This window comes from Corella eumyota, chromosome 2 (assembly GCF_963082875.1).
Source record: "Corella eumyota chromosome 2, kaCorEumy4.1, whole genome shotgun sequence".
In the NCBI taxonomy this organism is placed as follows: Eukaryota; Metazoa; Chordata; class Ascidiacea; order Phlebobranchia; family Corellidae; genus Corella; species Corella eumyota.
In genome coordinates this window covers 10,893,380-10,921,179 of record NC_137491.1, presented here as the reverse complement: position 1 = coordinate 10,921,179, position 27,800 = coordinate 10,893,380, and the positions used below count along the sequence as shown (strand labels likewise).

The 27,800-nt window shown below is 30.8% G+C and overlaps 7 protein-coding genes across 7 annotated transcripts; 3 read left to right on the top strand and 4 right to left on the bottom strand.

Annotated features, from left to right (window-relative positions):
• The first annotated feature begins 155 nt into the window (after positions 1-155).
• Positions 156-4,130, top strand: LOC145741734 (trafficking protein particle complex subunit 8-like). The gene has a single exon (XM_082559377.1). It carries the CDS (start codon positions 169-171, stop codon positions 3,835-3,837), a length of 3,669 nt encoding a protein of 1,222 aa, XP_082415503.1. The 5' UTR covers positions 156-168; the 3' UTR covers positions 3,838-4,130.
• Positions 4,131-5,739: 1,609 nt separating this feature from the next.
• LOC145743331 (uncharacterized) lies at positions 5,740-6,351 on the top strand. The gene has a single exon (XM_082561267.1). The coding sequence runs from the start codon at positions 5,740-5,742 to the stop codon at positions 6,349-6,351; it is 612 nt and encodes a 203-aa protein (XP_082417393.1).
• Positions 6,352-10,183: 3,832 nt separating this feature from the next.
• On the bottom strand, positions 10,184-18,344 carry LOC145743859 (thioredoxin domain-containing protein 3 homolog). Its single transcript, XM_082561914.1, has 20 exons — positions 18,264-18,344; positions 17,831-17,888; positions 17,284-17,387; positions 17,015-17,086; positions 16,651-16,767; positions 16,300-16,378; positions 16,161-16,237; positions 15,933-16,025; positions 15,629-15,783; positions 15,391-15,525; positions 15,117-15,214; positions 14,693-14,837; positions 14,225-14,338; positions 13,862-14,004; positions 13,557-13,657; positions 13,209-13,366; positions 12,284-12,423; positions 11,803-11,895; positions 11,607-11,639; positions 10,184-11,296 (listed from the first exon to the last, which is right to left on the bottom strand). The coding sequence occupies exons 1-20, from the start codon at positions 18,291-18,293 to the stop codon at positions 10,428-10,430; spliced, it is 2,814 nt and encodes a 937-aa protein (XP_082418040.1). The 5' UTR covers positions 18,294-18,344; the 3' UTR covers positions 10,184-10,427.
• A 143-nt stretch (positions 18,345-18,487) lies between these two features.
• LOC145742604 (TLC domain-containing protein 2-like) lies at positions 18,488-20,583 on the bottom strand. Its single transcript, XM_082560381.1, has one exon. The coding sequence runs from the start codon at positions 20,342-20,344 to the stop codon at positions 19,580-19,582; it is 765 nt and encodes a 254-aa protein (XP_082416507.1). The 5' UTR covers positions 20,345-20,583; the 3' UTR covers positions 18,488-19,579.
• Positions 20,584-21,301: 718 nt separating this feature from the next.
• On the top strand, positions 21,302-22,197 carry LOC145741605 (large ribosomal subunit protein eL28-like). The gene is made up of 3 exons (XM_082559213.1): positions 21,302-21,461; positions 21,600-21,688; positions 22,004-22,197. The coding sequence occupies exons 1-3, from the start codon at positions 21,346-21,348 to the stop codon at positions 22,177-22,179; spliced, it is 381 nt and encodes a 126-aa protein (XP_082415339.1). The 5' UTR covers positions 21,302-21,345; the 3' UTR covers positions 22,180-22,197.
• A 1,244-nt stretch (positions 22,198-23,441) lies between these two features.
• Positions 23,442-25,025, bottom strand: LOC145741327 (small ribosomal subunit protein mS26-like). Its single transcript, XM_082558900.1, has 4 exons — positions 24,899-25,025; positions 24,540-24,824; positions 24,251-24,400; positions 23,442-23,877 (listed from the first exon to the last, which is right to left on the bottom strand). The coding sequence occupies exons 2-4, from the start codon at positions 24,800-24,802 to the stop codon at positions 23,619-23,621; spliced, it is 672 nt and encodes a 223-aa protein (XP_082415026.1). The 5' UTR covers positions 24,803-24,824; positions 24,899-25,025; the 3' UTR covers positions 23,442-23,618.
• Positions 25,026-25,273: 248 nt separating this feature from the next.
• LOC145741326 (cell cycle checkpoint protein RAD1-like) lies at positions 25,274-27,596 on the bottom strand. The gene is made up of 7 exons (XM_082558899.1): positions 27,420-27,596; positions 27,192-27,290; positions 26,979-27,124; positions 26,161-26,272; positions 25,888-26,010; positions 25,534-25,653; positions 25,274-25,410 (listed from the first exon to the last, which is right to left on the bottom strand). Exons 1-7 carry the CDS (start codon positions 27,522-27,524, stop codon positions 25,288-25,290), a joined length of 828 nt encoding a protein of 275 aa, XP_082415025.1. The 5' UTR covers positions 27,525-27,596; the 3' UTR covers positions 25,274-25,287.
• Between the last annotated feature and the right edge of the window lie 204 nt (positions 27,597-27,800).

Sequence of the window (27,800 nt, the reverse complement as noted above, 5' to 3'; positions counted from 1 at the left end):
ATATATTTCCGTAAGAACTGTATTAAATATATTAAGTTTTGTTAGATTTAGCCTTGGTTGGAAACTTATAAACAGTCTGACAGTAAGAAATGTTTTGTTATAACTTAATCTTATATATCTATCATTATTTTTACCTTCTGTTTTAGGATTTAAACTTTAAATATTAAAATGTCCCAGTGTTCCAAAAACACCGCTGGGTTTATAAAGTCCCTTTATGGGCCAAAAGTTGCTGTTTTATGCAGTCAAGATGTAAATATTATCAGCAAAAGAAATAACCTGACATTCTGTGATCTAATTCAACCATTTACAATAATTAATCAAGAAATTGTAGTTCGTGATCCAACTGGTTTAGAAAGTGTTATCACGGATCTTCACATATCGGCAGTCGACATACATTTCCAATATCCAAATGAAATTTCTGTTAAACAACTGTTAAGTGAGGTTGTAAATAATGCATCAAACAAAGGAGACTTTGCATTTTTAATGGAGTTTAAATCAGGTGATCGTCAAATAACTGTTAACAAATCACAGCCTTGGTTTGAAGCTTACAGGGATGTGCTTACATCAAATTATCCCCCAAAGCCCCATGAATACATAAGCAGCTGTACAGCTTGCATGTTAGTTGTGTCCACTTCTAACCCGAATCCACTTGACGAATTCGCCAAATTAAGCCAACAACAAAACCACATTCAACATAACTCTCAGAACACCAACCTTCGCTGGATGACAAATAATACGTTAAAATATTATGTTCTGTTACACGATACTCACCTCGGTGATAATGATAAGGCAAAAACCATTTTAACAGACCTTCAAAGTATGTATGGTGTTCATAATTGTCATTTGTTAGAAATTAATTCAAGAATGGAGAATGATGATCATCAACTACCAGATCCATGGAGCCGTATTTTAAGCAGAAAACCACACAACAACACTTCAACGTCAAGTTACATAACCTTCGGCAAAGAAAATGGGGTTGACAATGCCCCAGAGGGAACTGAATGGATTCAAAATTTACAAAAATCCTGCATTGCAAATAATAGCACCTTTGGTTGTTGCCTTACACTTGCAGATCACGACCGCATACAAACACTTATGTTAGAATTTGCAGCCAGGGGCCTTATACCTCATATTGAAAAAACGATTCGTTTGTACAGTGAACAAATTGCATCAAGAAAAGCTATCCATAAATCCCTCTTCCGAGCAACTCGTATGTTTTTTGGTGGTAACAAAACTGCCAGTGCACCAGTTTTAAAAACCTACAGTACTGGAGGAGTAGAACCACCTGAAATACAAGTTCGCAAAATTGCTGACTTATACTTTTTGTGTCAAATGTATGACTTGGCTTACAACCATTATCATTCAGCAAAAAAGGATTTTTCAAATGAGCAAGCCTGGCTACATGCTGCTGGTGCATCAGAAATGGCTGCTTTGTCCAATTTTATGCAACTTAAGTCACAAAGAGCATACCCATCACATTATGTTGAATCTGCCCTTGAAACATACATAGCAACTTGTACAGATCCTTACTTACCCTTAAGATGTGCATTTGTAAGTTTGGCTTGTCTTTCAGATAAAGGATTGCACATGGAAGCTGCCATGCAATTGTTAAGGATTACAAATGAGGATAATGACCTGAGAAGCGCAATTCTTCTTGAGCAAGTTGCTCAGTGTTTTTTAAATACAAAAACACCACTTTTGCGAAAATTTACTTTCCATATTGTTTTAGCAGGGCATCGCTACGGAAAATCTGGACAGCGGACATGTGCATTACTTTGCTATAAATCAGCTCTTCAAATGTATGATAATACTGACTGGGCATTAGCTAAAGACCATATCAACTTCACTATTGCAAGGCAGTCTTTCAATTTAAAGAAGTTAGATGTTGCTTCGGAAGCATTTGAACTTTTACTTCATGATTCGAAGCAGTCAGCTACTCAGCAAGCCAACTTTTTACAGGAATATCTTCATACATCAAACAAATATGCGGAGAATACCAACACCCTAACCAGTTTGAACATACCAAAGCTATGTCCCAAGAAATGCGAAGTTAATCCCACACTTGGAGTAACCGACATTATTTGTGAGAAAGAATGGCAGAATTTGGAGGAATACGCCAGAACAGAAACATCAAGGCAATCAAATGCTGTGAAAATCGGTGGAACTTCTCACTCTGCCCTGGGAGAGACAATTCTGGTTGACTTGTGTGTAACCAACACACTGCTTGTACCCTTGGTTTTAACCGATGTTTCACTTTTGTATAATTTTGATACTGACGTACAACTCGGTTCGATTGATTTTAAAACAATTAAAGAGGTAGCAATCCCTGAAAACTGTGATACTTACATTCGATTTGAAGTTACCTCAAAACAGATGGGTGTATTAAAAATCACTGGAATGCAATACACACTTAAGATCAATACCCAAATTAATTCACCTGTTATAGACTTAAATGGTCAACAACATATGGCCCCAAATGATTATATAAGTATTATAATTGGACCAACAATGCCAAAGTTACATTTTAATATAGTGGACTTACCAGTAGATTTTTTATGTGGGGAAATTAAAACTGCAAAAATTACATTAAAAAATATCGGGTCACAAGATATGAGCAACGTACGAATTGCATTCAATTCTTCTGTTAAATGTCTTATCACTGATTCGGGTGCTAGTTTACAACATGTTAAGCAATATTTTCTTTCGAAGTCTGAAAACAAAATCGGTGCGTTTTCTGCACAAACTATACTCAGCGATGGTTTACAAATTTCAACTGAATCTGAGCTAACCTTGTGGCTTCAATCACCTTCAGAGACTGGGGAATTCCCCGTCGGAATACTTATTTATTATGAAGCGAATGGCAACAAGACTGAAAACTACAGGGTGTTAAAATATGCAAATACAATCAACACTGCAAGTTCATTACTGTTCAACTCAAGCGTTACATGGCAAAGCAACAAGAAAGATGCTCTTATTACTGTTTCAGCCAAAAATGAGAATAAAAACCAATGCTTATTTCATCTAAAACAGTTGATTTGCGAATCAAATCAGTGGAAGATAAACTCGTTTATAGACCAACCATTGGCATATCTTGATTGTGGACATTCTATTAAACTTTATTTTAATGCCAAAGAAACCGATGTAAGTAAACTTAACAAGGAGGAATTACAGTCGATTGCATTTGAAAAGAACGATGGTTCACCCAATAACTTTGTTGATTATGTTGAATTTAAAAACTTGATTGGAAGTTTAAACCAAGAGAAACAATGTAATGACCACCTTACATTTGCAATTCAATGGACTTCTGAAACAAACGGGGTTCACAAAATAGGTCAACATTACTGCAGCCTATCCGATCTATGTCAAAATCGATATTCCTTGGCAAGTCTTGGAATTGATGACAATTTTGACACCAACAACAATGAAAGCCTTTCTGTTCTTCATCAGCTTGTGAAATGGGAATTGGATTTTACCCAGGAAAAGAAACATGATTTCAAGAAGTCGGGACTCTGTTTAATACCTGTGAAAATTACACTTCAAAACTTGGTTGACTGTAGTTTACAAGTTAAAATAGATGGTTTGGATTTAGCTCCATCAAATCAACCCCAAAGCACTCATTTCTTATGGTGTGGAAAAGCATTATCCTATTTTTTGTTGCCTCCTAATGAAACACATACAATAACGATGAATGCTTGTGTGACTTTTCCTGGCATTTACAATTTGAACACTTTTAGCGTTTGGGCTGTTCCGACAAACATAGAAAATCACATACCGCTTTTACCGCAAACTTGTCAATTTTCTTCCATGGTAACAATATTAAATTCTTTTCCATTATAATAAGTCCTAATTAGTTGAATAACTTTGCCTTCTGTATTTTGTTTTTGATTTTCATTTGATTTAAACTTAATGATTGAACCCTATCTAATGCAATCATCTTTTTAATGTAGCAGATATTTTATTTTATCTTTTTCTCATTTTTATTGTCGCAAAGTCATGTTTAAAATATTGTGAATTTTCAAATCTTATAGCCTCTTTAATTTATATGTATATATTTAAACAGTAGATTAGTGTAGTTACTATTTCAAACAAATAAATAATATCAGTTAATCAGATTAATTTACTTCACATTAAAATGGTCAATAAATTATTATATAAAAAAGTATATATATATATATAAATACCCTAATTACTGTTTAGATTTTTATTTGCTCCAATCTACATAATATAAGTTTGTTGTTATTGTTTAATATTGGATGTACTGATAATGATAATCAGTTGTGTTGAATCTGCTAAAAATAATAAATTTATATTGATTTAAATCTTTGTTGGTTTTTAGGCAAGGTTTTAAGAACATTAATAAGAAAGTTTAAATAAAAAAAATTTGGAGCTCTATTAACGTCGTCCGCCAAGTTTATAAAATGCAAAATTGCGGATTTTTTATAACCTTACCCTAATCTTCTTTTGTACATTCCGCCCTTTCCACATTCATTTTAGTACTACTCGTTCCAACCGGCGGACGACGCTAATGGAGATCCAAAAAAATTAACTACAATAAAATGTTAATTAATTGTGAAAAATAAATATGAAAAAATAACTTAAATTTACTATTACTTAAATAAATTAATATTGTATTTAAATTAAGTAAGTCCTTGGTGTTTTTGTGCAACAAGCTTAGTTCTTGGCTAATGACTTTTCTTAGCCTCGATGTGGGAATATCTAATGCGCCACTTAAACATAGAGTAACATCAGTTACTCCGACCCAGTCTCGAGTTGCCTGTGGCAGTTTGGGATATTATATAGATTATAATTGCCCGTTAATTATGCTGCTGATTAAGTAGTGGCTCAGCAGGAGTTCATACCGTTTATAGCGCCTTACTCAAGGGCACAACAGCATAAGGGCAGTGGGGATTGAACCCACGACCTCATGTGTGGTGTAGCAAGTGTTTTTACCACTACACCATGCTGCCAGGGAAATCATTATAAAAAGGGTTAATTCTGTAAAAAAAAAAATTGTGTGATGGCTTTTTGCAATATAATTTCATTCAGACAATAAAGTTTTGTTTGTTAGGACTATTTTAAATTTTACTGCGAATAATCGTCTGATCGTGCGATTCTTTTCTAGCTTTGTTTTTAACTGTTAAGCTGTTACGGCAATAACCAATAAGTAACTTCGTATCTTGGGAAAACTACACATTTCCTTAACCAAGCAAGCATTAATTAACAAACAAATATTTATATATTAACAAAATAAAATTAAATATATTAACAAAATAAAATTCAAATATTAACAAAATAAAATTAATTAAAAAAATTAAATAGAACTAATGAAACTTTTACAACTTAATAAATAAATTTTTATAGCACACTTTATTAGCAAACACATGTTTCGCATTTTTCGGGGAATAACCTATAAAAGTGCATAAAGGTCATTTAGAGTTTCCGTTTCACTTTCAATATTTTTTTCTTATAAAATATATGCTATCCTTTATTTTACCAAAAAATACAAATTTTAATACTTGTGGCGTAAACATTATTGTTATCGAAGCTTGTGTGTTTTAGTGCGCACGCGTATCGGTGCGTTTTGCCTTTTTCCCTTTTATGTAGCCTTTTGGTGCGCTTCCTTCCATTTTGTTATCATTACTTTTAAGTTACAAAATAAGAAGCACGATATTGTAAAATCGTTTAACTTTGATTACTACATTGGTGACCCCGACGCTTAGAAACGTAATTTCTAAGAAAATGAAAGAAGAAAATGCCGTTGCGCTTAAGTTACCAAACTTTTGGTCGTCCCATCCTCGAGTTTGGTTCCAACAAGCTGAAGCACAGTTTGAATTGCGAAATATTGTTACCGACCAAACAAGATATTTATACGTTGTGTCTGCATTAGACCAGGACACCGCACTTCGTCTTATTGATTTCCTGGAAAATCCGCCAACCACTGGAAAGTATGACGCTATCAAACAGCGTCTTCTCGGAACATTTAGCCTTTCTCCACAAGAAAGGGCGTCGAGAATTCTAAACATGCCTACTTTAGGGGATCGTAAACCTTCTGAATTAATGGACGAAATGTTGGCTCTTTTAGGAAATCACAAATCTTGTTTCCTTTTTCAACATATATTTTTGCAGCTTCTACCTGAAGACGTGCGTGTGGTTTTAGTCGACAGTAACTTTGAAGATATGCGTAAACTTGCGCAACGTGCAGATGCAATCTTGCTAACAAAAAGCGCCTCTTTTTTTTCTTCTTATGCGGTATCTAAAACTGATTCTAAAAAAATTCTTTGTTTTTACCATCGTCGATTTGGCAAAAATGCTAAGAAATGTATCCCACCATGTCAATATTCGGAAAACTAGAAAGCCGGTTGTTGTCTGTAGCAGCAACCGGCAAGCATAGTAACCTGTTTTTCCTGGACGACAAAATATCTAAAATAAAATTCTTAGTTGATTCTGGGGCCGAAATAAGTGTTATTCCACCAACAAGATATGAACGCTACAAGAAAAACAAAGAAAACCCTCTAATCGCTGCTAATGGTGGAAAAATACAAACTTATGGTTCAAAAATCATTCGTGTCCACTTACCTACTGGCACATTTGCATGGAAATTTGTTATTGCTGATGTCATGAGACCATTATTAGGTGCTGACTTTATTCGCGAACATTCCTTGGTTGTAGATTTAAAAGGCCGGAAGCTTTTTAATATTTCAAAACCAACTTTCTCACAAATAAATTCACCATATGACAAGTTGATAAAAGAATTTCCTGATATAACAACACCACGTTTTAATGAAGGTACTATCAAACATAAAGTCCAGCATTACATCCCAACAACTGGCCCTCCGGTGCATGCTCGAGCGCGACGATTGTCGCCAGAAAAATTAGAAATTGCAAAACATGAGTTTTCTAAAATGCTGAATTTAGGAATTATTCAACGGTCATCAAGTCCTTGGTCATCCCCCCTCCATTTAGTTCCTAAAGCTACAGGAGGTTGGCGCCCATGTGGCGATTATCGTCGACTAAATGCTGTTACGGAACCGGATCGTTATCCGATTCCACATATTCAAGATTTTACCTCTCAATTAGATGGATGTTGCGTATTCTCAAAAATTGACCTAATAAGAGGGTATCATCAAGTACCAGTAGCTTCAGAAGACATTCAGAAGACAGCCGTCATCACGCCATTTGGACTTTTTGAATTTAAAAGAATGCCTTTCGGTTTGAAAAACGCAGCTCAAGCCTTTCAAAGACTTATGGATAGTATTTTCCAACACTTAAAATTCGTTTTTGTTTATCTGGACGATATATTAGTGGCCAGCAGATCGCAGACTGAACACCTTAAGCATTTACAAGAACTTTTCAAACAACTTTCATGTCATGGTTTAATTATAAATGTTAAAAAATGTCAATTTGGCAAGACCCAAATTAATTTTTTGGGGCATCAAGTGAGCCGGTATGGAATTATTCCTTTGCCAGACAAAGTAAAAACTATCCAAAATTTGCAACCACCAAACACTATTAAAGGTCTTCAAGAGTTTGCCGGTATGATCAACTTTTATTTCCGTTTTATTCCAGATGCTGCTCGTATTATGACTCCAATTTATAAACAGTTAGCTGGCAAGCCATCAAGGTTAAATTGGGATCCACAGTTACAGTCCGCGTTTGACCAAGCAAAGGCTTCTCTTGCGCATTGTGCCATGTTATATCATCCCCAAGCCAATGCTAAAACTGTTTTAACTGTGGACGCTTCACAAAAAGCAGTAGGTGCTGTTTTACAGCAATTTATCGACGGCGCTTGGAAACCCCTCGCATTTTTTAGTAAACACTTGAGGCTGGCGGAGGAAAAATATAGTACATTTGACCGAGAACTGTTGGCAATTTATCTGGCGGTGCGTCATTTTCGATACTTTCTTCAAGGCAGAATTTTTACAATTTATACAGACCACAAACCTCTTATTTTCGCCTTTTCAAAAGCTTCTGATCCCTGGTCCAGTCGACAACAGCGTCATTTATCTGCAATATCCGAATATTCTACAGACATCCAACACATCAGCGGAAAAAGTAATGTTGTAGCAGATGCTTTGTCACGGGCCAATATATTCAACGTCAATCAAACCATTGATATGGACTATAAAATTTTTGCTGCGGACCAATTAGATCGAGAAGTACAAAGTTATCGATCAGCCGACACGAAGCTTAAAGTAGCCGACGTCACATTTGAAAAACAAGACTTTTCAATACTTTGCGACATTTCGACCGGCAAGCCTCGCCCTATTGTTCCTCTAAAGTGGCGTGAAAAAGTTTTTCATATTATTCACGACCTTTCGCATCCATCTATACGAACAACGCGGAAGTTAATAAGCTCAAAGTTTGTTTGGAATGGGCTTAATAAAGACGTGGGAATATGGACAAGGCAGTGTTTATCTTGCCAAAAATCCAAGATACAAAGGCATGTTCACGCTCCATTGGTTAGATATCCTGAAACCCAGAATCGTTTTAGTGATTTAAACATTGACATTGTAGGACCACTTCCGCCCTCCGACGGCCATGTTTATCTTCTTACCATCGTTGACCGTTTTACTAGGTGGCCGGAAGCTATTCCAATGAAAAATTCAACAACGGCAACTTGTGCGAAAATGTTTTTATACCATTGGATTTCACGATTTGGTATACCAACCAACCTGTCTAGTGATCGCGGAGCGCAATTTACTTCAAGTATCTGGAGAAATATGAACGAGACACTTGGCATACAAATTCATCATACGTGCGCCTTCAGACCACAAGCAAACGGTTTGGTGGAAAGGTTTCATCGACACCTTAAAAGTTCACTAATGGCACGACTAGAGGGTCCAAACTGGATTGAACAACTTCCATGGGTACTTTTGGGTATTCGAACCGCGCCGAAAGAAGATCTAAAGATATCGTCTGCCGAGTTGGTTTATGGCACTCCACTTTCCGTTCCTGGGGATTTAATAAAGCATGAACCAAATTTAAATGATGCAAAAACGACGCTCAAGTATTTAAAAGAAAAAGTAAATAATTTTGTTCCTCAGCCGATGTCGCGCCACGCTATTCTGAAAACAAATTTTCCCCCCAGCTTAAAAACTTGCAAATACGTTTTTGTTCGTAAGGATTCACATCGACCGCCACTTACCGCACCATACCAAGGACCGTATTTAGTTTTAAAACGTGGCCCAAAAACTTTTGAATTAGAAATGGGTGCCAACAAACAAATAGTTTCGGTGGATCGTTTGAAACCGGTGCACGCGGATCCCACTCAGCCGATCCAAGTAACCAAACATATTGGTCGTGGTAGACCCAAAAAGATCTAATACAAACATTTTTATTTGAATTAACTGTTATTGCTATTTTTTTTTGTGTATTTACGACGCTTCTGAGGGGGGGTTATGTGGCGTAAACATTATTGTTATCGAAGCTTGTGTGTTTTAGTGCGCACGCGTATCGGTGCGTTTTGCCTTTTTCCCTTTTATGTAGCCTTTTGGTGCGCTTCCTTCCATTTTGTTATCATTACTTTTAAGTTACAAAATAAGAAGCACGATATTGTAAAATCGTTTAACTTTGATTACTACATACTATTATTCTATTTCTTTTTGACAGTTTAGATGCGCGTGTGTTTCAAGAAATATATACGTTTTTTAATAAGAGTAAATATGGGCAATATTTTATCATTACATCATTATTGTGGGTTCCTTTAAAATATAGTGGATCGACTGTATATCAAATGAAACAAAAAAAAAACGCATAAACAAAACCCTAACCCCAACCCTCACCCACTTAGAGTACTCATAATGCGAAAGATTTAATAAATATTCTATTAATCTTGTATATTTTATAGGTACTGCATTTTTGGTCTAATAAACAACTTCTTTTTTTATAAAAAATTGTATTGAAAAGTTATAAATCTGTAATAAACATAGAATTAAATACTGAAGAAACTTTATAGAATTCAAACAACCAACAAACAACACAGTATAATGTAGTGCGAGAACAGCTTGTTTAAAAATAAACCTATAAAAATTTGGGTTAATAAAAATATGCACAGTGTTCTATAAAAATAAGGCACCTTTAAAATTAAATATTCACAAATAAAATGTAAAAAATTGGGTTTTATCTTGTAAATCAATTGAAATTATTCTTCTTTTTCTAAATAAAATATAACATGTAAACATAATTCTTTACTCAATAAACAAGTATTATAATGGAAACTTATTGTTTTATTTAATTATTTTAAAATAATTGTTAAAAAACATGCAAGATGCAAACTCAAATAAAATAAGCAAAAACAGGATTAATAAAAAATTAATTAAAAAACAATTTTTTTTAAAACATAAAATTAATATAATCATATTTCAGAGTTATAATCTAAACTAAATCATAACAAAATAAATGTTTAGTATTCAAGCGAGTGTGGAATTTTACTTTCTATTATTTTTATCCGAGCCATTAACACTACTACTACTACTGCTACTAGAACTACTACGAGAATGTTTGGTTGACTGCCTAGACCCAACCCTAGACCCCTTTGAGCTCACTGAATTCTTAGAACCAGGCCTTGAACCCTGTTTGCTCTCAGATTGTTTGGACTCAGGCCTTGCTTCTTCTTTTGCCTTAGATTGCTTTGACCCAGGCCTTGAATTCTCCTTTTTCCCAGACTGAGTTGACCCCTCCACCTCTTCAGATTGCTTTGACCCTGGTCTTGATTCCTCCTCCTTCCCAGATTGTGTTGACCCAGGTCTTGACCCCTCTTCCTTTCCAGATTGCTTTGACCCAGGTCTTAACCCCTTCTCCCTCCCTGATTGCTTTGACCCAGGTCTTGACTCCTCTTTGTCTCCAGATTGCTTAGACCCAGGCCTCGATTCTTCTTCACCTTTAGATTGCTGTGACCCATTCTTTTCCCCAGACTCTTTAGAAGCATGCATTACTTCTTCTCCCTTCTTGGATTGCTTTGACCCAGGTCTAGAATCTTTATTGGCGCCGGATTGGTTAGACACAGGCCTTGACCCATCTTTGTCTTCAGATTGCCCAGACCCAGGACTTGACCCCTTATTGTGATTCGATTGTGTAGATGTAGGTCTTGCTAATTTATCCACTGTATTATCTACAACAGAAGCATCCCCATTTTCAGGAGTTATTGCTTTGGGATTATCATCATCATTAGGGTTATTACCCTGTGCATCATCAGTTTTATCAGAAGATTTTTGTGTTTTAGGTTTGTCTTCATTTTCAGAATCGGAACTATCTGAACTACTAGAACTACTTCCAGAATCAACTGTTTTTTCTTTAACTTTTCAGGTTGTGAGGGTTAAGTGGAAATTTATGAATGCACAATGTTGTTGTTAGTTCCACAAAAGCATTCATGGTAAAACACAGCAGGATTAGTAGCAAACATGTCAAAAACAAAACAAAAACCAAAAATTAGTCAAGCAAAAATCAAAAAAACTAAAATAATAATGTTAAAAATCTAAAAAAATCATAGTAATTAGTTAAAGCAAAACTAGTTATAGGAATTTCAAGCATAACTCAAAATAATATCTCAAAGTTAAAAAACTAAAAATCAAGCAAACAAAATCAAAATCAATCACAGAGCAACAAACCTTGGGCGTCCTCATCAAATGGTTCAGCTTTACCTAATTAAAAAATTTGAATTAATGTTAATAAATAAAAAAAGGACAATATAATTTTTCGCCTAAATACATCTGCTTAATAAACAGGCAGTTAAATTTACCAGTATACTTATAAAATAACACAAAGTAAAAAAATTATTTTGTTTAATTAAAAACATTAATATACCTTCTGCTGCACTATCTGGTTCAACAGCTTGTTCTGCATCTTTATCTTCTTCCCTATCCTCCTCTTTTCCATCTGTTTCTACTGCAGGGAGACCTTTAAAAATAAAACAAATTAGAATACACTTTTAACTCAATTATGTGCTTTTGACAAATTTTTTGGTATATTTTAAGTTAAACTAATTAAATGATAACTAAGTGTTAAAAAAAATAAGCACTGCCATGATATTGGGTTTTTAAAGCTCTAAATAAATGTATAGACTAATATATAATGATATATGGGTCAATTTAACATCAAAACTATATAAAAAATGAAATAAAAAAAATTCATAAGCAATTTTATAAATGATAAAATGAGTATGACAAACTGAAAATTAAAAAATATAGTTAAAAAAAAATTGGTATTAAAATAAACTTTAAAAAAAATGAAACTAAAATGACAAGCAGAAATAAAAAGCTTGCACATCTTAGGTAACATGCAATACCCTCGATTTCATGCTCATTAACTGTACCATCCCAATCAAAAGTTAAATCTCCAAATGCGAGTTTAATTTTCTCGTCAGCACTTTCTTTGGTTGAGGGTGAATGGATGGCATTCTCAAGCAGAGACTTTGCAAACATAGCTCTAAAAGTTAAAACAAAAATTTAAACATTTATTTTTTATAATTAGATATGTGTTATTAGTAACTGCAGTGTTTCTGTACCATAACAAAAATGTTAAATGCTTTGTTTCTAAAATGATTAAATTTAATATTTTAAACTCATAAAATATCAGCTTATATAATTTTTTTATCTTATTTAAAATAACAAACTGTTTGCATTTTTTTGTTACATAACTCATTGCAAATTATATTAGCATAATACCTTATATAACAAACAGTTGTTTAATGTTATATAACCTTGGGTTACCATGTGTTATATAACATTGAGCAACTGTTTGTTATATAAGGTATTATGCTAATATGATTTGCAATGAGTTATGTAACAAAAAAATGCAAACTGTTTGTTATTTTAATAAGATAAAAAAAATTATATAACTTGATATTTTATGCATATTTGATTTTTAACTGTTATGTAACATATGTCAACAGCCTTTATAATGTTAAGTAAATATGTTATGTAAGTAGTTGACCTTTTAAACAAACGTTTAAAAATAGGTTTCTTGATAATTTAAAGTTTGAAACAAAACATATTGTTAAAAACATTAAAAATCTGAACTTTACCTGGTTTGTTAACTTTTGTTACTTATGTCCCAAACCAGATTAATTCTTACATTCACACAACTAAGCCAATATTAACATAATTAAACTACGTAAAAAATAAAAATTTTTAAATGAATTTTAAAACCTTTAAAAATTTTTTTAAACAAATTTTTTAAAACTGAACATCAAATGTTATCTAAAAACAAACCTTAAGGAATCAGGAGCTTGTTCCTTAGCAACATCCGGATCAGTTGGACCCATCACCTCCCTCAGTTTGTTGACTGCATCTTCTGCTGATAAAACCATCATCATCGTATTTCCACTTGTCATGTGATCTATTAGACTGTCATAAAAGTCAGTACCTTCCTATATTTAAGAAGGTAAAATATGTTTAAGTTATTTTAAAAATATTTAGTTGATTTTGTTGCATAATTTTTATTTAAAATTAAAATAGAAAGTATACAAAACATAAGCAAATTAAGAAAAATATAAAAAATTTAATGCATAATATAGCCTATATATAATGTTTTATCAAGATAACAGTTTAAGATTTTACTTTTGATTTGTAAATTTGTCCTGCAATTTCACGAGATAAACTCATATCTTTTTGGCAGGAGATCATAAAACCGGCTTCCTTTAGTTTCTCAACTATTTTGTCTAAAAAAAAAAAACATTTTTTTTTATTTGTTAGCAGTGACATGAGGAAAAAAATTATATAACTTGAAAAGTCGGCTTCACGTTTTCACAAATGGCTTCACGTTTTAACACAAAAAATAATATTGTAATAGTACCTGAAATAAAGTTGTGTGTTTAAATTTAATTACAATGTTAGAAACAAAATATATAATTTGCTCTTTTTACCTTTATCCGATATAGCATCAGGTTTAATCACAGCTAAGGTCTGTTCTATTGGGAAGAAATTTGATAATTCTTTAGTAGCAGTTTCAGGACTGTCACTACCATGTAGTAAATTTACTTCAGCCTCTTCACTGGTAAACTGGGCTCTATAACAACACAAAAAGTTTTTTGGTAATCAAAAAAGGAGTACCAATGTAAAAAATACAACGCCAAATTATTTAAGTTCCTTTTTATAACTTTTTATATAAATTTATTAAAAAATTGCACATATTACTTAACAAAAACCTAAACTTTGAAACTTGAATCTACATAAAAATTTTGCAATAAAAACTTATTGAACTAATTTTTAATAAAAAGTAATAACACCTTAAACTTTCAGGTTCTTGTTCAACAGCTTCCGATACAATTTTAGGACCAAGCATTCCTCTCCATCTTTCAATTGCATCTTGATGGGCTAAGCACAATGCTAATACAGGACCACTAATTAATATGAAACAAATGATTTAGAACGAAATGACAAAATTAGAACCAAATTTATAATATAGTTTGTATAAGCATCAAATAACAGTTAAGTTAATATCTTAAAATTAGACAGGTTACCAAAACGAGCATTTAGTACAAAGGATTTTAATACATACCCTATTTAAGTAAATATAGTACAAAGGATTTTAATACATACCCTATTTAAGTAAACAAAAATACAATTACATAAATATACAAGTTTCATTCTTAATTTGTAAATTTTATCCCGCAAATTTTTAAGATAAACTCAAAGTTACACCTTATAAATTTAAATATGGGATTAAATCATTAATTTAAGAATTGTTTGCTCACCAAGTCATTTGTTTAACAAGGGGTCCAAAATATTCTTGGTCTTTATGTTCACTGTAAAAGGATTCAGCTTGCTCTTGTGACAAAGTCATTTCTTTTGACATTGCTATCTTGAAACCTGATTCTTCGATCTTTTGTAAGATTTGTTCTAAACAAATTTTAATTTTGTGTTAGGTTGGTTAATGGTCATGAATTAAAAATGTGCATAAATAGATAAAAATGTTAAAAAAGTCAGTTGTAATAGCTTTTTTCTGAGCATAATACAAAGTAATTTAAAAAATTAATAAGCCCATATCTTAATATTATAAAAATAATTTTTAAAATAAGGGACAGAAATCTATTAGTATCAATTGTATATAAAACTGTTATATAATTGTAAGAAGTACCATAAAACAATAAAATACAGTTTGTTAATAATAATAAATACCTTTATGTGCCTTCAAGGCATCAGGTCTGATAATTGCAAGTGTTTTTTGTAAGGGAACTTCTGCCCTTGATGACATTTTACTTCGTCTGCCAGATGCTCTGTTATAATAAAAAATGATTTACAACTTCTGCCTAAAACTGAAATCTTATACTTTCTCTAAATAAAACTAACCTTAAAAATAACAAGACTATAGGCACATTAATTTAGTTATGAACGCGTGCAATACCAAAATACAGAAAACAGTTGTTTTTTTTTAATTTAAAATATTGTTTACCTGGATGATAGTCGGACACAAGCAGGGGGTCGATAATCAGGGAAAAAGAATCCAAGTTCTCTTATCGCTTCCTCAGAAGATGTAGATCCGTGCAGTCCATTGGATGTTGCATCAGTGCCATAAATAGCTCTCAAGCTATAAAAAATAGTTTATTTAACGAAAGAGTAATCACATAAAGCCTACGTATTTTATAAGTTGTTAAAAATTATAAAAACTAACAACAAACCACAAAACTGACCTGTTTTCATTTTCTGCTTTGGCAACTGCTGCATCAAAAGGTCCGATAATGTCTCTCCATAAATCTACAACCCCTTCTCCTGTACTTCCCTTTGTTAACACTATTACTCTACAAGGACCACTTGTCACATAATTTATGAGATCATTGAAAAATTCCTAAAATAAAGTTTGTTTTAAAAATGTGTCAATACAAAAAAATTAAAAAAATGTTTTAAACCAAAATATTATACTTATTTTTTTAACTTCGATAAAAATTTTTAAAAGTTTTATTAATATTTAAGGTCAAATGGAAACTTTTTGGTCACCTCATCTTTCTTGCTACTGTAAAAGTCTTTTGCTTCATCCTCTGTTAACATTCGTTCCTCGTTCATTAATATTTCTATGCCCGCCTCTTCAATCTAAAAATTTAGATGAAAATTTTTGTATAAAATTTAAATATTTTATTTGTTATATATATACAATTTTTCACAGAATTAACAATAATAATTTAAAAAAGTAAAAACTTTTGTCGGGTAAAATAACAAAGTTGTTACCTTGGCAATAATTTCATCGGATTGTCCACTTTGTACAACATCAGGTTTAATCAAGGCAACTGTGATTTGCTTGGGAACTTAAATAAAAAAAAATAATTTAAAAAATTTATAGATTTTTAAACATCTTTAAATAACTCACCAACTCCTTCCTCCTCCTCTTCCCCTTCCTCTTCTTCTTCTCCTTCATCCTCCGGACTTTCACTGCATATATCCCTAATCTAAAGAAATCAATTTACTCGATAAAATTTTGGATAACACCATATATACATATATGTACCTTTTATATATCAGGGTAACAACAAAATCATTTCTTGCCAAAGGTATTTTAAAACGGCAAAAAATAAAAACTATAACACAACCAGGTTAGTTAAATTGTTTTAAAGGGGTTAAAGTACTGTGCAATATTGGCCTTTCTAAAAAGGAATTTAAAAGCATTGAATAACAATAAATAATAATTTAGAAAAATGGAATTTATTTGTAAAAAACCTACAACTTTTCTTTCCACTTCTCCTTTTAAAACCTTGTGTTCATTTTGTAAACTAGTTTGTATGGTTTGTTGTATCAAGGGGGCATTACATCCTCGTATGGCAGCTATTAGTTCACCACACTAAACAAATAAATAAAAAAACCATTTTCATGAAAAATAATTTGCACTGGGTCGAAAAAAATAAATGTTATCCATCAATTTTAGTCAAAAAAACATGAGTAATTTTGTATTATAAATGACATATTTCAGTTTTAGTCAATACAGGACATAAAACAGATGTAAACACATATCTTAAATAGTTAAACATTTGGCCCTAACAACCTAAACAATAAGCACAACTAAATTTAGTTTTTTTTTTAATATTTACCCCAAAGAACAGAAAGTTAGGTTCACATTTTCCTCTGTATTGTTCTAACGAGTCAATGAAATCTACCTCAGCCTAAAAAAATAATTTTACAATTTATTACAAGCTTTTTTATGCTAAAAGCTTAAAGTTTTACAATTTTAATTACTTTATTTTTCATTATACAATTATGAATAGGCCTATACTATCACTATATACAATATTAAAAACTACTGTAATTTCTAAATAAAATAACAAAAAGTTAAAAGTATCACATTAAAAATTTAACTTACAGTGGCAAATTTTAGCATGGGATCTCCAAGTTCATTTTTTATTCTCTTTAACATTCCAACAATAGCTGTGCACGGACCACACCATTTTTGATGGGCATCAACAACTAAAAATCAACTTAATTATTTAAAACTGCTTGTGGCCAATTTAACATTTAACATACTTATTGTTTATATATATATAATTTTTTTGTAATTTTGATATATATTATTTTTATTAAAAATTGGACCACTACAAGCTAAATACTAAAAAATAAGTCACATATTAAAAAATTATTTCACATTGAAAGAATTGGATTAAAGTGGACAAGAGAAGATATACTAATATTAAAAATAGACAAAGTAATATGATACATTAAATTTTACATATATATAATTAATTAATGTCAATAATTTTTTGTAAATTAACCTGATATATTTTGAAAACGGAAGCCAAAAGTCATTTTATAAACATTTATAACACATTAAAGATATTCGAGCTTAATTTATGTACTTAATAAGCAAACAATTAAGTAAAACGTGCCTTTAAATAAAAATTTAAAATTGTTACCATATAAATTTTCCGATCCCATTGCAGTTTCCCATGACTCTTGTGTGTTTAAAGTTTCCTGAACAAAAAGAAAATCATTTTAAAAGACAAATTGACAACAATTATTTTTAAATGTTTAACAAAGAAGAGAGTATTTTATTAGAAAGAAGATATTTAAGTTGTTTTATAGGCTCTCTTAAAAGTTTTTTATAAATCATTTTAAAAAAGGTGCCACAAAAATTTAAAATATTTTTATCCAAATTATTTATTAAATATTATTAAAACACTAAACAAAAATTTAATTTAACATCTGGTTAAACCACTTCAGGAAAAATTAAATTATTTATGTCCAACTTACAACTGTTTACATCATTAACAAATAAACAAACTAATTATTTATTTATAAAAACAATTTAAAAGCCAGTTATAAGCTACAATTACAGTTTAATTTTACCTGCAAAATAACCTCCTTTCTTTTTGCCATACTGCTGTATAATCCAATTGAACTTACAACACAAATTTAATATAAATATCTAAAAGTAGTTAAAAAAACGTGAGGATTAATTTATAGAATTTGAAATACTTGCTAATGGGGGATTAAAATTTGATTACAAAAATGAAGTTAAAAAATATTAAATTTTTATGTTACAGATAAAAAGTGAATAATTGGGTCAAAAAATATGGCATTGTAGAATAGCACAACTTAATTTACAAACTAAAAAAAATCAAATATTTATCATGTAAAAATTTAAACTTAAATTTGTTACACTTGAGTATTTGCAAAACAATACTGATTTATGAAAATACTATTGGATATCCAAGCACTTTTTTAAAGGAGGTAAAAAAATTTGCAATTTTTTAAATTCAAACAATAAACTAAAATATAGAAATAAACAAAAATGGTAAGATTTAAAAATGAAATATGGCAAGATTTAAAAAAAAAAACAATGAAAAAAATTAAATATTTAGTAATATTTGAAAATGCATATAAATTTATAAAGTACAGCAATCGATTTGTATTATCAAACATTATCTGTACTAGTGGTTAGAATAAAATAAAAGAAATTACTACAAAAACACTTTTGTTAGGATTTGTTACAAATTCATATATTGTGTGAAACTATAACACGGTAACATATGTCTGCATAACAAAATATGAACACCGAAATGGTCTTAAAGGCATTTTAAAATCTATAGAAATTATATTGGTTGCAAAAGTGTGTAAAAAAATTGTGATTGTTACTACTACTATTGTGAATCATCCAAAATACAGTTACTTATTGCATATGACTTTTATGGACAAATGTGTTGCATAACAAAAAAAAAATATTAAAATATAAAAATTTAAACTGTCCAAACTCCAGTAACTACAACATAAACAGATTTTGGGAGTAAGTTATAATAAATTTGATAATACAATAAAACATTTGATTTTTAATAAAAATAATATTCACATAATCACCTCTATTGAAAAAATTGACACCTATCAGTAAAAAAATAAAGCAATTGTTACTCTTAAATATGTACAAATTACAACCTGGTAAGAATTAGTTTTAATGCAAGTTATCAGCAAATTGAGTAATACGAATATGAAAGAAAAATTGGTAAAATAAAATGGAATTAAGCACTTTCGGTACATATATTTCTTGTATACAAAAGTAATAGGTTAAATGGCATGATTATTAATGCATGAATTAAAATATGATAATTAATCGACTTAACACAGGTTAAAAATAAAGTGTTGAAGTATGGGCCTGAAAATAACATTTCCTAGTCAATTAACTTTTGAGAGTGGTTTTTGGGCTTTCTGTTAATTTTACCCCAAAAATCTTTCAACAGAATTCTTCCAAACAAAATAACATTAATCAGTGTCATTATCACAAGACCCAGAAAACCGATTGCATGTAAGATAGGTGGCAAATTCTCTCTTTGCAAAACAATCCATCTGGTCATCCAAACAATGGTGCCTAGTCGAAATAAAGCAAATGTGGCCACGTTGACCATACTGTTTACTCGAAAAACAGTCGTCTCATGTGTGATGTTGCCCAAATTCATGAGTTGTCGAAAGTGTAAAAAAACAGAGTTGACTTCAGTTAAAAGTGAAACAACAACATAACTTGTATATCTGCATTGAATTGCAGCAAGGGTAAAGCAGGTTAAAACTGTGCAGTGATGAATCATAATCTCCCAACCTTCGGAGAAACTCTTGTTTTGTAATGCATGAATTAGATCGTGAATAAAGTAACCAATGCTCATACACACCAGCAAATAAGATACATGGTAGTGATTGTTTATAATATCAGATGCCAAATCCGGGTGCAGATAAAAACATAGACCAACCCAGACACTGCAAATGGCGGAATGAATGAGGGAAATAAGAATATTATGGAATTTAATTGATCTTCCAATTTTTTTGGCAAAAGCAGGTACTGGTACCCATTTTTCAACAGCCAAACTCAGTAGTTTAAATAAAATAAAAGAGGTAGTAACATATAATATCGGTTCGACAACTCCTTGGATTTGTACTAAAACCATTCTTGAGCTATTTAATATTTAGTTAATCAAATTAAACGAAAGATTTTAATACAAAAGTTCCTGGACTGGGTTCTACACGTGATACTAAAATAATTAAATTCGTAAATAGTATTTTTTAAACGAATAAGCATAAGTTTCTTAAAATTATTGAATTTTTTTAATTAAACAAGGTAAACACTACGAACACAAAAAGTTTTGCTCTAATCAAAATTCTGTAAAACTTTACTTTTCTATGCTACGTTCTTCGGTAAAAGTTTTTTTTAGATTGTTGCCTTAGCAACTTACTAGCTATAGCGAAACCGTAAAGTGTATTCGTTTTTTCCCCTTTTTCTTTTCTATTTTGATTTTTGTTATGTAACTATTTTACGATAATACACAAGATAAGTAACATAACGCGTTTAATTACCAAATTTAGTATTTGGGTCTGTTTTTTATTTATTTATTTTTTATAAGGTTATCGTTATGTTAGTAACTATAGTTTCAAAAAATTTAAATTCTTAGTTTTTTTTAAACCAAATTAACATACTACAAAATTATATAAGCCCTATTTTACCTTAACTGTCATGTATATTTTTTAAATAAAATCCATTCTTTTTAGTACTTCGTTATTTACTGTTGTAAATATCGAAAAAAATACGTTGATTCGTCAACATATACGACTGCTTTGAGGTTACAACTCTCTTTTAGAAATTTGCATGGTGAGCGCATGAGTTTTTATGTTTTACACTTTATTTAATATTTTTTTTTGTTAACATTTTCTATCTATTACTAAAAATAATGCCTAACTAGCCTAATAAATGACAAAAGACGTTATTCCAATAATACTGACTGCGCTCGTATAATTTTTTGTACGAATTTAATAAATTAAGCTACAAACTGACAAACGATCTTTCTGTCATTCTGCGGTTCTGTTGTTTCGGATTTTAAAGGGCGCTACTTACAATTTTTATCAATTTATAAACCGTGTTTGTATTATTTTTTATTTTAGGTAAGATAGAAAAATGTCGGCGGATTTGCAGTGGATGGTCATCAGGAATAATTCCTGTTTTCTTATGAAGAGAAACAAACAACAATTTACACGAGAACCAAACAACTTGAAGAACAAAAACAGTTATAGGTACTGTTATATAGAAACTAATAGACTACATAATTGTTTGTTAACTAGTTATTTCAGTATACTTGCTATATTTACAATTACAACTGTGTGCAACTGGTTAACTGTTTAATAATCAGATAATGATGTTATGTATCTTAGGTTTAATGGTTTAATTCACAAGAAAACTATTGGAGTTGAACCTGCTGAAAATGGCAAAGGTGTTGTTCTTGTGACCAGAAAAACAAAAGGTATACTTGACTCTGTAATAATGTTACCATTTCATATTCACCTTTAAAAATGTCAATTTGCACTTGATGGCTATTGTTAGGGTAATTACTAAACGCTGGTATAATAAATGGGAGGGTTAGCAGGGGTATAGATTAAGTAAGTATTCTTGTAAATAATGTGTTAAATTTGAATAAGTGCTATTTCACATTTCAAAAAATCAATTTTTTGTAGTTTAAAGAATGTTAATGTTTTAGTGAAATTTGTTTTGCAATTCTATTAAAAATATTTTTCATTCTTTTATTGATTTTTATTAATTATTTACATTTAATTTCTAGGGCAAAACAAGCCTGGCAAGTCTTTGAACAAAGTCACATTTAGCAAGGGATCAAGAAAAACTCTATCTTCGATCTCTAAAACCATTCGCAAGAACCGATACCGAAAGGATTTAAAAATGGTTGCGTTAAGACGAGCCAGTGCTATCCTTAAGAGTCAAAAAGCTGCATCAAAATAAATGTTAATAGATGCTAAATATATTGTGTTTCTTGTCAGTTATTAGTACATTTAATATTTATCAAAATCATGTTAAAATAATATTAATCTCCTATTGCCATTATGCTTCCACTTAAAAGTAAAATTCAACAGTACATTTATACCAACTTTTTAAATTCATGAAAAGCGAAAAAAAATAAGCTAGTTTATTTAAAACTTAAAATATGCTACGCAAAATGTCGATATATTGAAGATTATGGAATTCCCCCTACCTTTTATTCCGGACGCAATTCTTACAGATAAAAGCTTTTTTTAGTAGAAAAGGAAATACGTGGGAAGATTTAAATCGTAACAGATTTTATTAAAATTTGCACATATTTTAAGTTTATTAAACAAACTAACGTAACAGTTATGAATACTTTGTTTCTTGCAAGTTTAATACTTTCTTTAGCAGCCTGCTCAGGTAAAAAGACGCAAATTATAACTTTGCTTAAATATCTGAAAGATCATTTAATGATTAAGTTTATTAAATATCGTTAGGTGTTGAATATAATTTTTAGTATGGACTCTAAAGTTAAATTCTAACTTTTCAGTGGTATTTTGATTGGTTTTTAAAGTTAAAACTATAGGCTACATAACAAAATATTTTAGAAGTAATATTAGTAAGTTTCTTTTAACGCTATTACTTAGCCTAAATTAACAGGGTTTATACATATTAAAACAGAAGCTATACAGTGCTTTCAGTGTTCGACTATTGAGGAAGCATCTTGCTTTGAAGTCACATCGGGTCCTGGGGCGTATTTTCAAGAGTGCGAAAAGATCAACAATCTTTGCTATGTGGAACTAACTGCAGTTCAATGTATTTATAAGCAATGTCATATTTAACGTAACCTGTACCTACAAGACAATGTTTAATTTGTTGTCACTTAAACAGTCGCGCAAACAGGAATGATGTCGATCAGCAACATTAAGAGGGGATGTACAAACACCCCAGTTGGTCCTGACAACTGCACAACGTCTTCCACACAGCAGGTTTGCCGAAGAACGTGCGACATGGGCAAGTATTGGTTATAAATTTCTACATAATAAAAAAATATTATAAGTAAGTGGTTTAAACATAAGACTTTGGTTTAGATGGCTGTAATGGATCGCCTAATAAAAATAGAAACGTATTCGTCATGGTATGCCTGATAACCATAGCTATAACATATATACAATAATATTTTTATGGACGACAAAAGAAGAAGATCGCTTTATAATCCAATGTATATTTTCATTGTTTATAATATCTTAGAAATAAATCCAGATATAAGTTCATCCATTTTTTTAAACCTAAATTTCCTTTTTGTAAATAAAGAAATTAACTAAAGTCATCACACTTTCATTTTGCTAAGTAGAATTTAAATCAATAAAGTTTAAACGATAGAATGTATTTGTGGCAACAAAACTAGACAGAAATTTTTAAAGAGATTGCGCCGTTCGACGAGCTATTATGCCGTCTCTAGAAACAGCAAAATTAAAGTTAACAGGATTGTCAAGGGCTTCATTTATTTTCTCCTCCACATTTTCATAAGTTATCCAATCACGTGACTCCTCTTCCAAAGCGGCAAAGATAGCATTAATCCTCTTCTGGTGCTGAGACTTCTCTATTTGTAATATCTCTTCTTGTTCTTCAAAAATTAGTTTTTCTTGAGCATGTTGCATTTCTATTTCCTTTATTCTATTGATAAAAGTAATATATTTTAGAATGTAACGGCTAACTAGTATTATTAACACAATTAACAATGAAATAGTGTAGCCTTTAGCTGCAGATGCCAGTTTTGGGTGTTGCTGACAAGGTGTGTACTGTCCTCATTACCGTGCCAATTGGTTTTTGGAAAATTTTTACGGTTTAAAGTCTACTACTCGAGGACTAAGGAAAAGCAAGCCAAAAAACCCTATGTTATAACGCCAAATTGCCCAGTTCACTTTAGAACTGCCCTGTATTGCCGGTATTACATAAAGGCACACATTGAAACTACATCCATGAATAAAAAAATAAGGAAACAAAACTTTAGAAAAAACATATTATTTAATTTGTCCTCTTAATATACCTTGATTTTAATAATTTTTCATTTTCGACATTGTTGTAATTCATACATTTTTTGTGATGCTCTTCTTCGTTCCACACAAATTCATCGACTGAGACTTTTTTACTAGTTTCCATCAATTGTTTTTGTACAATTTCTTCTTGAAACATGCATCTGAGTAAAAATGAATTATAAGTACTTTATTTTTTTAAAGTTTAAATTGAATATATACTAAAAAAAAACTTAAAAGAAATTTAACATAAAGTGAATATAACTAATAACAAATTAAACGTATTTAAAATTTTTTACTTACACTAATGACTTAAGCGCGTAATTGTAGTTTTTGTAAAGGTCTAAATTTTTTTGCAAATCTGCCGCAGTTGGAGGAGACTTTTTAAAATAACTTTCATCCTTAGAGGGAGCTCTGCCAAGATGTTTTGGTTTTCTTACATGCCTTTTAGCAAATTTTGCACCCCTAATAGGGGGTTGAAAAGTTCTTATGAAATTATTTTGTTGAAGGGTTAAGAGCCTTGAAGTGTTGTACAATGAGTTAATTGACTTGATGTGTAATGACATATTTCTTCACATGTAGATGTTTCTGCAAAAAAATCCAATGAAAAAATTAAAACATATTATCATATTCAGTGAAAAAAATGATGACAATATAATTACCTTGAATTAAGATCTTTTCATTGAACCTTGGTATTTATTAACACAAGTTTTTTAATTAATTATAACAACCTATACAAAAAAATATATTCTAAAAATAAACAAAAGAATTATTGGAAGTGTAAAAAATGATAAATTTTTAATAGAAAATAAATATTGGGAGATTTGGCTTTGCTGGGATGTGCAAACAGCAATGGTCATGTACTTATAGGTACGAAAGGCAGCAAAACAGCATGTATGTTGCTAATCTGCTAATAAATCTAACTTAATTTGAAAAAAATTCAGGTAACATAGATATAAGTTGGTTAACAGTTTGCCAAAAACAACATATGGCAAGTAGGTTATCATAAACATTTGTGCAAAATTTAAACGCTGCATTGTGTTTGGGAGTTTTAATCGCTTTCAATTTCCTCATCTGGACAACAATAATACTCTACAAAACATATTTCTCCATCATCATTTTTAATCATCAACTGAATCGATAAAAATCCACGATTATCCATCCTAAAGCAAACCTACAAATGATAACAATCATTTTAAACAAAAAATGTACATTTTTTTAAATAAATATAATACACAGAAATGTCAGGTTGGCAATTTAATTTTTCATGATTTTTTTTATACTATATTTTTCAAACCTTGCTTGCGAGGTTTACAGCTCTTACAGATGGTTTCAGTAAATTAAGTTGATATTTATTAGATTGGGGTTGGCTACATTCAAATTGTTCAACCATGTCTGAATCCTTGGGTACATCACTCTTAAATATATACAAAATGTTTATAAAGTATAGACGCCAAAATACATCACACAGTACTAGTACTTTTTATTTTGAATAATTAAAAAGAATATTTATTAAAAAAATATTTCATTTGCAGACTACTGCATAGTAGTTTAATTACTGTAAAACTTAATTTATTTATAAAACAGAATTTTAATTTCAATTTTGTTAAGATTAAAAGTTTCGATAATTTTAGCAGTTTTATATTCTTACATGAGATTGTCCAGAAGTTCCAAATGTAGATAATCGAAAGTTGGGGTTATTTGGTGACATTGATATTCGTAACACTTCACTGCTCACATCTAACTCATTAAAGAACTCTTTTATGCATTCTGCCTATAAAGCAAAACAACTATAATTTAAAATATATTGGGGAACAACATTTATATAAAATAGTCCATACACTAATAATTTCAATAACAACAAAAGTTGCCAAAAAAAAATATAGGAACAAGTTATGCTTACAAAATCTTTGCCTGTGCTTACTTTCATTATAATTTTGCTTAAAACGTTTTCCACAGAGAATTCGAAGTCTAAAATTTCTTCAGGTTCTTGTGTTTTAATTTTGCAATCTGTTACAATTCCATCTTCCTCTAAACTTGAATTAAACATATAGTTTTTTTTTTGTACATCTTTAACTTGATGTGGGAAAGTCGAACGTGCGACCTAAACATAGAGTAACAACTGTTACTCCGAATCAGTCTCGAGTTGCCTTTAGCAATTTGGGATATTATATAGATTATATTTGCCCGGTAATTATGCTGCTGATTAAGTGCTGGCTCAGCAGGAGTTCATACCATTTATACCGCCTAACTCAAGGGCGCTGCAGCATGAGAGCAGTGAGGATTGAACCTACGACCTCATGGTGGTGTAGAAAGTGTTCTTACCACTACACCACGCAGAAAGTGTTCTTACCACTACACCAAATTTCTAGATGTTATTATGCCAGTTTAAAACGGTCCCACCAAATACCACACAGGACAACACTGGCAATAAAGGACAATACATTTACCACACAGAGAAAAAAAATGCGGTAATTGCATGAATGTTTTTTTATATTTAGGGCAACTAAGGGCATATCCTTAAAAAAGGGTTGGGCAGGGGTAAAAAAAAGAGTCCCGCAATAAATAGGACCCAGTTTAAAAGCTGTATTAATAAATAATCCAAATTATATCAACCAAAAAAATAATGTTACCACATTTCAGTAACTACAAATAATTGTCATACAAATTAAACCCAATACCAAACAAATAATAAATATACAGTCAAGCTTAATTATCAAAATACATAGGTAAAAAACCTACATTAATATTAGTGGAGTTCCATATCCATTATAATAAAGTTGCATCGCTGTGATTGAAGGAGCATTTGAACCAAATATACTTAAACATTCTTGAAGAACATCCAGGTTTATTCGAAATGTAACAGAAGCTTCTTGGACGTTAAATTTCTGTTTAAACAATAAATAGAAAAATAACTAAAAAAATAAATTTAAAAAAATTTATAAATAAACTTACTTGAAAAACACGTTCTTGAATAAAGGCATTGGCTTGAATACATTTCGAGTCTTCCACAGTAACTTTAAATCCATTCTCTGTTGCAATTACTGTAGCTGTCTAAATAAAATTACTTAAATTTTATATTTATTTGATTTGGGTAATGATATATGGACATAATCTGATAATATACAGATAAGAAATAAGGAATAAACGTTGAAAAAGTAACAGAACATTTGACAAACTTACATCTTTAAAATGTATTGCTTTTAAAATGTGAGAAATATTTCGAACATTGGCTAGCTCGGCACTCAATAGGTGGTTTTCATCTACATTTTGACTTAATAAAATCATTTTTTGCTGTAATCTTAAGCTTACTATAACGTTTTTATTACAAAAAACGTAAATATTTTTCACGTGCGTGATAGTTTTTTAAATTTGTGTGTTTACTATAAGGGAATTTTGTCCGATATGCGTAATATTCCTTTTATTAAAAGTTATCCTCAACAGTATCTGTTTATTTTAATTCTATATTGATTAGACATACTCTAAAGTTGTTAATAAGCTAACCAATTTTTCATGCTTAACCAGTAAATTAAATAAAAACTAAAAAGCGATGATATATATTTG